Source organism: Barbus barbus (assembly GCF_936440315.1).
Source record: "Barbus barbus genome assembly, chromosome: 38".
NCBI classification, from domain to species: Eukaryota; Metazoa; Chordata; class Actinopteri; order Cypriniformes; family Cyprinidae; genus Barbus; species Barbus barbus.
The window spans coordinates 11,633,542-11,644,014 of NC_136716.1; the positions used below are offsets into that span (position 1 = coordinate 11,633,542).

The following is a 10,473-nucleotide window of genomic DNA, read 5'->3' on the forward strand; positions in this document are numbered from 1 at the left end:
CTATTTCAAAAATGTATTTAGCTACCACTTGTAGTACACTTGAGTGTACTAGTGTATGAAAGATGGGTTCAAGTGTACTACAAGTGGTAGCTAAATACATTTTTGAAATACAAAGATAGTATGCTAAAAGTGCATTTTAGTTCATATTCATGGTGTCTCAAAATAGCACAGTTGAGTACACTTAGATGATCTTAAGTTTATCTTAAGGAGTACTAAAGGATCATTTTTAGTGTATTAAGTACAAAATTAGTGCGCGAAAATAGAGCACTTTAAGAACATTATGGAAGTGCCCTTGTTTTTCACCTGGGTTGGTAGGGATCCCAATTTCATCGGTCATCCAACGTGACTCGGAGTGACCGACTGAATGGGAACGTCTCGGTTACGTATGTAACCCTCGTTCCCTGAAGGAGGGAATGGAGACGTCACGTCCCGTCCCGTCGCGTCGCTGTACCACCACTGAACTGCCGTATCACCGGCTCGGCTCCTCAGCGAAAGCATGAATTAATGCGTTGCACCTGCTACCTCTTATACTCACGCTGTGATCAGCGGCAGCTGGATGCAATGTTCGCATGCCAATGTCCATTGGCTCGTTTAGTTACACTTGAAGTGGATTGGTCTCTCTGACGAGATCCCAATTTCGCCGGTCATCCGACGTGACGTCTCCGTTCCCTCCTTCAGGGAACGAGGGTTACATACGTAACCGAGACGTTTTCATTTTAATTTTGTTGTGCACTGTTGTCATTTTATTACTTTCTTTTTTATATTTCTATTTAGCTTCTATTTGTATTTCAGTTTTAATTTGAGTAATTTTAGCACTTAAACGTCAACTTATTTTATTGCAGTTAGTTACAAAATTTCTGATTTTCATATGTAGTTTTTTTAATCTAATATTTACATTAAAGTTCATATTCTATTTGTTATATTCAGCTTTATTTCAATTAACAAAACTCTCATAGATTTAAAGAATGATAACTCTGAGCTAAATGTGTTATTCTCTCACACGATAAGTAAATTAATTATACAATAATGTGACACTAAACACATTATTATTGGACAGACAACACTCAATTTTATGCAGTATGTCTCTCCTATGAGTCCTGAAAAAGGTTGAGGACCCCTAGTTAAGTAATCAAAACTTAGGAATCATAGTCAGTAGCTGAGACTACAGAATACACTTGATAAAAAATATTAATTTCTGTAGAAATCTAGATATGCGGATAACATGTGGTAAAATCTAAATTTGCATGAAACCAACAAATCAAGCAAATAATAGCATGTGAAATCTCGATTTGGTTGCTAACTATACATTTCGTATCAAAAACACACCACAGAGCATGCCATAAATCTGGCATCCATACAGAATTTGATTTCAGACATTCATGACTTGCGGTGGCATGAAGTGGAGATGCCAGGAGTCTAGTCTTAAGAGTTTCCCATATAAAGTTACACCTGTGTATGACTCACGAGTTGTTTGAAGACTGCATTTCTATTAAGTTGTTTACTCTCATTCACATGCAGTCTCAGTTTCACCAGGAGAGTCAATGAGACACAAACAGGATGCAAAAACTTCCAGTGCGTTTAACCTTTCTGCCATACAGATGCTTAAATCATCAACAGACCCTTCCTCCTCGGCCATCTGACACTGAGGGTCTCAACATGTAAACCCCACTGTCTCAGCATAAACATCATGGGAAACAGCAGTGTTTATCTACAAACATCAAAACTCAATGTTTACAGATAATACAGTAAGTTAGCATGCTAGTAGCCTACATTAAGTATCTTATCTTTTGTAAAGCCTACCCGAGAATACTCACTATTTCATGTTTATGTTTTTATTTTAGAGTGTATATGACAGTCATGCTCCGTGTTTGTCAATGGCTCAATCCTCTCATCAGCAAACAGGCTAGCACGAAAACTACAGCGCTACACATTAAATCTCTTACTGCCATATAATGTCGATTCTTACCCTGTTCCCTATAGCTGTGTCTAGCTTCCTTGTCGTAGCCCCTTGGTTTAATGCTCCATAACTGTCCTTGATGTGGTCACCCATGTATCCAGAGATTGATTCTGTTTTTCTTTGGGACTGAAGTTTTTTTTTTTTTTTGAGGAAGTAAGATGGCCGATGCTCCTCTGTTTGTCTGAACTCTGTGACGCAAACACTGTTATAGGCCAGTTACTATGCTAGTGTTCCGTCTGTCTTTTTGTATATGTTAGAACTTAATTAAAATGTATTTCATTTTAATAAAATTACTGTTAATTTACACAGAATTGTTTAAAGGTACAGTTAACCCCAAAATATAGATTTACTTCTCAGTCACCATTCACCTTCATTGTAAGGAAAAGCTCGAGTCATTATGAAAGTAGTCAAAGAACAACATGCAGTTTTGGAACAATATCGGGATGAGTAAATTACAGAACTTTGTTTTTGTATCGAATACACAGAGATAATTACATTATTTTATTCATGACAAAAATGTTAACATTTTTCTAAGAGTGGAATTTACCAATGAAAATATTAAATATTAAAATAAGCAAATAACTGCATTTAAATGTCTACAATACACAGCAATGTCACAAGTCATAACAAACTGGAAAGTTTGATTCTAACAAACAAGGCATTTAAAGGGATTGTTCACCCAAAAATGAAAATGCTGTTATTAATTACTCACTCTCATGTCATTGAGGGTGAGTAATTATGTCCTTCCTACATTTCTGGACCTTGATCGTGTTAGGATCCTTGTCTGTCAAAAATATCTTTGTGTTCCGAAGATGAACAAAGGTCTTACAGCTTTTGTAACGACATGTGGGTGAGTAATTAATGACAGAATATTCATTTTTGGGTGAACTATCCCTTTAAATATTCAGAAATGCAATAATTCACTACATTTTATACAATAATTTCATAATAAATATGAATATAAATCCCTTTTGACAAGGCACAATTGCCAAACCTGAGAATACGATGCAAATACTTTTCTTCTTTACGATGTCTACTTGTTTTTCTGAACAGGCACCACATTCATTGGATTGTGTAGGAATTCATAAAGCTGCCTGGCGTTGCTACTACTGCCCAATATCTCACTGAGCTTTTCCTGACTAACTGTTACAAGATCAGCCAGACAGGAAGCGTGTTTTATAAGGCTCTTGAAGTTTTTCACATTGACTCCAGGCATACGGAGCAAGAAGTCGTGAGGTCCGGGGTTGTACAGGTCTGCTGATTCCGTCACCGTCTCTGATTCGGCAGTAATGGCCTGAGCTGTGGCAGCGTCAGGCTCCGGCCGGCCGTGTTTGAGCTCCTGAAACAGCTCTGCTGTCACATAGGGAGACGGGCACCAGAGCAGCCTCAGGCGGGGGAAATGGAGGGTGAGGAGGGTCAGTTTGGAGGTGAGGTCACTGGCAGAGATCTCCTGACGAAAGTCACTGCGGGCCACCAAGGAGAAAGGCTTTGCAGGGTCAAACTCGATAAGCAGTACGGGACGGCGATAGAACCGAGTCATAGAGAGGCACTGTGTGTAAAGACGCCCACTCTGCAGAGAACCAATGAGGTCACTGACACTTTTGCGCTCCACACAGATCTCTGAAGTCAATATGTAGTCGCCAACCTCTAAGGTGACGGGTTCAGTGTCGAGACCCCTTTGATGCAGAAGGGAAGGAAGCTCACTGCGGAACTCCCGCATGTCAACTATGATTCGCTGAGGCTCTTTAACTTCTTCACGACCCCCTAATTGAACATATCAACCATTATTCAGCACATTACATGTTGAACTGACAAAACCATATTGTAAGAATACGTCAGGTGGAACAATGAAGGTTTACCTGCTTTGCGGGTGTTGGTGGTGGCATTGGCAGGTTCCTGACTGCGGACAAGATCTAGGTTGGTGTCTTCCCTACCCTCTCTCTCTTCTGGCACAACCATGCTAGCCTTTTCCCTATTTTAAAAAAATAGTAATTAAATAAGCAGTGTCACAAAAAGATAATGCAATTGAACAAATTTTTGAACTCTGATAAATAGGAAATATTGAGCTAACCTTATGAGGTACTCGAATGCTTGTTTTTCTTTGCTCAAGACTGTAAGATACCTCTGTTCTTCTGTCGAGCCTCCGTATATAAGAAAATACACACTAAACATAAGGGGAAAACAATCAGGAATATTAAATACATTATATTAAATCTAAATATGGATTTTTTTTATTATTTATCTAAATAACTTAAATTATTTGTATAAGAATATATAAATGAATAACACCGTTCAAAAGTTTAGGGCAAGTATGATTTTTAAAAAATTAGAAATTAATGCTTTTATTTACTGAAGATGCATTAAATTCAAAAGTCACATTATAAAGACATTTATAATGTTATAAAATATATATATGTGTCCAATGAATGCTGTTCTTTTGAACTTTCTATTAATCAAAGAATCTTGTTAAAAAAAACTATTAAGCAGCACAACTGTTTTTCACATTAATAATAATGAAAAAACACTTCCTGAGCACCAAATCAACATAATAATGATTTCTGAAGGATCATGTGGCACTGAAGATTGACATAATCCCCGTTCATCTTTACCACCACAAAATTTTGCATTTTAAAATATATTCAAATAGAAAACAGTTATTCTAAATTGTAATAATGTGTCACAGTATTACCTTTTTACTGTATTTTTGATCAAACAAATGCAGTCTTGGTCAGCACAAGTTATTTCAAAAACATTTTAAAAATCTTACCGACCCCAAACTTTAAGTACTATTGTTTCTTAGATTATACATTTGCTCCATGCCAATATACACACCGGAGAGGTTTTCCTGGCCTGCTGGCTTTATAAATCTCAAGTTGCCGCACAAAACTGAGTTCTGCATCATACAAAACAACAAACATGGGGTCAACTTCATGCAACACCCGTGTCAAACTGTAGGGGTCGCTGCATCCCTTCAATGGGTGAATGACAGTCAAAGGCTCTTTAAGAATGCCATAGTAGTCATCGGAAGAAAGATCAAGAATAATCTCTTCTTCCTCTTCAGCCAACCTTCCTTCATCTTCACTGTTTCCAACAAGGTCTTTTTCAGCTTCTTCCTGCCTCTCCATCTGAGAGACTCTTGACTGTCTCTCATTCTTTCTTGGTCTCTTTGAGTTGATTTTGTTTTTTTTCGGCTGCCCATTCTTCCCTTTGCTCCTAGCAGAGTCCTTCTTGGGCCAGCCTTTGTCAAGCTTCAGTAAATCAGGCTGAGGATCTTCTTTTCCAATGGTGCGTGAATAAAGGCGATTCAGTAGGTGCTCTGCTCCTTTTTGGATATATTCCTTCAGCTGAGCGCATGTTCTGTCATCACTGGCGCATATCAACACACGGCCTGGTGTACAGACAACAAAAATTAACTTGATGCTTTGTATATGAATGGTTATCATGAAACGCTTTACTGTTAAATGGTTTGACCTGGTTCACACTCAGAGCTGCTGTTTTCTTTCTCAATCTCTTGTAGTACCTCTGTTAGCGCTTCCCATTTTGGATTTTTCTCAAGCACAAGCTCTCTTATTGGAGGGGCTAGTTTTATACATAAATAGAAAAGAAGATACTAGTATGCACGTGTATTAAACATTTGAAACAAATATGTGAACACCTTTTAGAAGAAACACTACACATCAAACATATTGTACCTAGGGCACTTTTCTGGTCAGTCTCTCCAACTTTTAGTTTCTTCTTTGACTCCTGAATGCGATACACGCGGCAGCGAGCATTTACAAACATTGATGTGCTTGAGTCCAAGAATAACCAACCTGATTCAAAACAGGAGAAAAATAAAAGAATCAGGTGACCTTTACTGACTATAATTTGCTCTGATGAGTTCAACTAGAGCAACAGATCAGCTGACTGTACCTGAATTACTACCAAAGCTTTTCTGGCTGGTTCTTAAAGACTCCAGCAGATTGAGGAAGGTGACACAGTCGTACTGAGTGAGGTAGAGAAGAAGGGTTCTTAAAATCTTCAGGTCCTGAACGAGAGATTTGGTCCTGGACCCCAGCTGATGCCACAGTGGGTCAAGATAATGACGAATTGTCTACATTTGAAAAAAAACAACAACAAAAAACATGGTCAGCCACTCACAATTTATCTTTCTTTTTTGTTTTACTTTTACTTTTTTATCATGGTCTTGACATTTTATTCATTTTTTTTTTTTGCCTCAGCAATACAGCACTTTTTAAAAATTTATATAAAAATAAATAAAATAATTTATTTACAACTATTATTTCATATAATTATCATTTAGAATATTTGTATCACTATTATAAAATATATAATGTAATTATTTTGATTACTGCATTTAAAATAATAATGATAATACTATTACTTAAAATAATTTGTAATTCTTTTTATATAGTAAAATACTATGAACAAGTGGAAGTGTTCACTGTTATTTTCATAAAATTAAAGCATAAAAATGATTTAATATTATTATATTTTATTTATATTATATATAAATTAATATATTATACATATCTATATTGTATTATTGGTCACACTTTATTTTAAGGTCCACTTCTCGCTATTAACAAACCATTAACTACGACTTCAGTCTCAATAAATTCCTAATTTGCTGCTTATTAATGGTTAGTAAGGTAGTTGTTAAGTTTAGGTATTGGGTAGGATTAGGGATGTAGAATATGGTTATGCAGAATATGTGCTTTATACGTCCTAATAAACAGCCAATATGTTAATAATAGGGATGCTAATAAGCAACTAGTTAATAGTGAGAATTGGTCCCTATACTAAAGTGTTACCGTATTATTTATAACCAATAGTTAAAACTAATAGTTAATTTAAGAACAAAATCTTAGGTCACAGAGTAAAAAAGAAAAAAATATAAATCAAATTAGTATAAATAAAATTGTTAAATATGAAATGCAGTGTTATATTATTATTATTATTTTGTTTTGTTTTTTTGAGTGTGTGTGTGTGTGTGTGTGTGGTACAGTGATTTTTTTTTTGGAGTGTACAGTATTATCAATAGCACAATGAAATGTCTTTTCTCACTTTCTCAAAGGAAGTGCCCAGGCTGTTCTCCAGAGAGAGGTCCTCTGCTTCCAGAGTGGGATTGTAGCGCTTCAGCTCTTTCAAGCAGGCGTTCATGATGTCCAGAATAGAGCTCTGAATGGCTCTCATTGCTGGAGTCAGAGACACATGCAGCTCCACCACATCTGGCTTGTGTTTGTCCAGCGTTGTGTTTACTGATGCTTGAAATCTAGCAGATAAAGTGTTGCAAATACACCCGATTTATAAACATTCACCAACCAAAATCATAAATAGAGTAAAACAAAAAAATTAAATGTCATACCTTGGCCAAAGAAAGAGCTTCTTCACAAACAGGTTTCTCATGACACGCTCGACTTTACAGAAGCCAGAAGAGAAGGATGTGGCTTTGTCCGTAAAGGCCTTGATGAACCCGGTCTTGTTTTTCTGCCGATAAAGTCTCAGAATGAAAGCCTCCTGACAAGACTCAATGATCTTATGCGCACGATACACCAGGATTCCTGTGCAAATACACAGTAAGACAATTTAGTCCAACAACACATTATTGAAAAACTTCTGCATAACCCAGTTGTTTTCGCAACAGCCTTCCACTGACCTGTTATGAGGTGAGCAGGAATTCGGTCCGTAAGGAAGTCCACCACCAGGATGCGGCTGGTCACAAAGAGAACTCCTCCTTTAGTGTACACATTGTATCTTTCATTATTATGCACATCACTGGTCACAGTCTGGGGAAGATGGCTCACTCCTTCAGCACGGAGCTGCTCTGTAAAATACTCCTTTAACAGGCACACACATTCATCATTATTATTGAATCACTTTATCCATATAAAGACTAAAACATTTTATAAGGTAAGCAAAAGATATTGTTTGAAATATTTAAAGATAAACATTTATTGGACTGAAGCAACTTACTTGATTATCCATACGTTATTTATTTGGAAAAATAATTTAAAAAATGTGAGGAATGTTTACTTGTATCTCTGATTCATCACTGCATTGCATTTAATTATACGTCTTGCCCCCCACAATTAAAACTACAGAGCTTGGCCATGAAACTAAGCATTTTAATATCATATTATGTATTATTAATACATACTATTTGGAGATATAGAGTGACAATGATATTTACAAGCATTTTATGCAAGTAGACTGCTATATTGATTTACATTACAATTGCATCTTACGTTCCGGCCTTATAAATAACAACACCTGCATCAAAATAGCATATTTTTGCTCAGTTTGGGCCTCTGAATTCAAACTGAGGTGTTTTCCCATCCTTGAGTATCATATTCCCACTTCTCATTATAAATATTTTGTCTGAAGGTTAAATAAACTGTTCCATTTCAAAAGATTAGACTTTCTTATTTTATATATCAGGCTTTACAGGCATAACAAAAAAAAGCATAACAATGCAATGCATATAATGAAAATGTTGATGCATGCTCAAAGTGCTGTAACTTTTATAGCCATGCATTCAGGTTTACAACCATTTGTATCACTTTCTTAGGTCATTTGCAATTCACATATGAACATATACAAGCTACATGCATAATACAATTATACAAGAATTAGCTAAATGTAAAATTCGTAAGACATATCACTGCTTGATTTGCCATGTCCTCTCTTACTGTATATCAGTCGCAGTGTAACCGGATAAATCAGCCTGACCCACCTGTTCAGGAGTGGTTGTGTTTAACAGGAGCACCAGACTGCCCTCCTCTGAATACACTCTCATGAAGTGTAAGAGAATGCGGTCGATCCCGAGCCCCTCGGCTGTGATCAGCAGTCCGTCTGAGCTGAACAAACTCAGAAACAACTCCGTCTCATACTCCAGCAGCGGGCTCGCCATCTTCAGGGGCGACTGATCACCTACAGTCTTGCAGTTCTACTGGCTTTTATCAGGACGAACTAAAGAATAGCGCTTCCATTTAATGTCTGTTTTTTGCCGGTAGTGCACACAAAATCACAGAACTGAGCAAAACCTGTTTTGTTTAAGCTATATCATATTCCTTCACATTACACAAGTTTTGCTCGCCATCGTTGTTTCAAAAAGGCGTATTGTGTCACGTGACGTCGTGGAGTTTAGTATATATTGGCGCCACCTGCTGCACTGGATGTAAACACAAAATCCCCAGCTACCGCACTTCCAGCAGAAACTTAGTACAATTTCCTAATTTCCGTTCAGGTCATTAAAAATTGAGAGTGTATTTTTTTCTGTATATCAGCACAAATGTGCTATTAGTTTTATACAACAGTGCAGAGCAATACGGTGTTTCATTCTGTGAATGAATCAATTTGTGAACGAATCGAGTGAGCCAGTGATTCAACGGTCCATTCACTTGTTTCCTTTCTATTGAATCAGCCGTTTTGAACGAATCGTTGATATGAATGATTCAGTAAGTCATTTATTAAAACAGGGAGTTGCTGCCACATATTTATTTATCCATGACAGACCTAAATCAGCCGAGGTGCCAGCACAAAACACATTCAGCAAAATATATATTTTTAATATAAATAATAGTTAATTTAATAAGGCAAATTTTTCATTGAATAGAAACCTTTTTGAAAATGAGATCAATTTTGTAATCATTGTGTAAATTAGCAACAGGACCCCCCCACCCCCCAGACCACACCATCCCCCCTTTCATTTTTTACAATTAGACCACTGCTCATTAGTCCTAAAACTGTACATACAATATTTACCACAACCCTATTCTGTGCAGAAGGCTGCAGAAACCATAAATCACTGAGTGGGTGCACTGCTACTTAGTGTCCTTGAGAGAGCAGTAGAGCACTTCTGTGTGGAGTGCTACTGAAGTGTTAGCTGTTTATCACAGTTTAAGTGGGGCATGCTTAAAAATAAATAGGAAATGGATTTAAAGAGCTATTACGAAGAATACAACATGTACGAGGATGTTTTTATGCATAATCTTTTTTTCTTTTTGGAGAAAATAGAGAGAAAAACATTTTCATATTGCTATCAACATAATTATACAAAAATATTCTGTAGCAAATACACAAAATCTATGCAAACAGATGAATTAGTTGGAAACTCACCATATCAAACAGCTACAGTTGTTTTCAGGATTTCATGCCTCTAGGACTCAATTATGAATGTGATATGTATAACTGCTATACAACACTGCTGTTTAAACCCAAACCAGACTCTATGCACAGTTCATTGTCCACTCTTTAAACGTAAAGGTCTTACAGCACTTTAGCTTCCAATATAGACACCTTGTCAAAATAGAGTGAAGAAATAGTGGATTCCAGGTCTGCATCTATGTGTTATGTTCAAAAATCTTAAGTGCATTCTTCTGTCGCTCTGATGCTTTCATTATTTATTTTGCTTATTTGCTAAAAATGAATAGAAAGGAAAATGTACAGAGTGTATATCAGGAAGCCCTTAACTCATCAAGTGCTCTGGTATCTTGTTTGAAATTAAGCGTAAA

At 36.6% G+C, this 10,473-nt stretch overlaps 2 protein-coding genes across 4 annotated transcripts in view; both read right to left on the reverse strand.

Annotated features, from left to right (window-relative positions):
- Positions 1-2,149, reverse strand: part of LOC306857683 (myocardin-related transcription factor B-like) — a 42,159-nt gene extending 40,010 nt beyond the window's left edge. For both annotated transcript variants that reach the window (XM_079397735.1, XM_079397734.1), the window contains exon 1: positions 1,967-2,149. The gene's annotated coding sequence lies outside the window, so the exon portion shown is untranslated. The remainder of the gene's footprint in view (positions 1-1,966) is intronic.
- A 160-nt stretch (positions 2,150-2,309) lies between these two features.
- On the reverse strand, positions 2,310-9,086 carry ercc4 (excision repair cross-complementation group 4). 2 transcript variants are annotated; one of them, XR_013783130.1, is made up of 12 exons: positions 8,694-9,086; positions 7,617-7,797; positions 7,326-7,521; positions 7,025-7,232; positions 5,870-6,050; positions 5,650-5,769; positions 5,429-5,536; positions 4,790-5,345; positions 4,029-4,121; positions 3,817-3,929; positions 2,860-3,721; positions 2,310-2,630 (listed from the first exon to the last, which is right to left on the reverse strand). XR_013783130.1 is itself a non-coding variant. In XM_079397745.1 (11 exons), exons 1-11 carry the CDS (start codon positions 8,868-8,870, stop codon positions 2,991-2,993), a joined length of 2,664 nt encoding a protein of 887 aa, XP_079253871.1. In that variant the 5' UTR covers positions 8,871-9,086; the 3' UTR covers positions 2,428-2,990. The 2 variants fall into 2 exon arrangements, 1 of the variants encoding a protein (XP_079253871.1); XM_079397745.1 differs by having other exon boundaries at positions 2,428-3,721.
- Between the last annotated feature and the right edge of the window lie 1,387 nt (positions 9,087-10,473).

Excerpts from the sequence above, each read along its gene's own strand:
- ercc4 (XM_079397745.1), bottom strand. The coding sequence starts at position 8,870 with ATGGCGAGCCCGCTGCTGGAGTATGAGACGGAGTTGTTTCTGAGTTTG. Across the intron at positions 7,522-7,616 it reads TCCTGCTCACCTCATAACAG|GAATCCTGGTGTATCGTGCG; the intron begins GTCAGTGGAAGG and ends GTATTTGCACAG. Across the intron at positions 5,537-5,649 it reads TGACCAGAAAAGTGCCCTAG|CCCCTCCAATAAGAGAGCTT; the intron begins GTACAATATGTT and ends GTATAAAACTAG.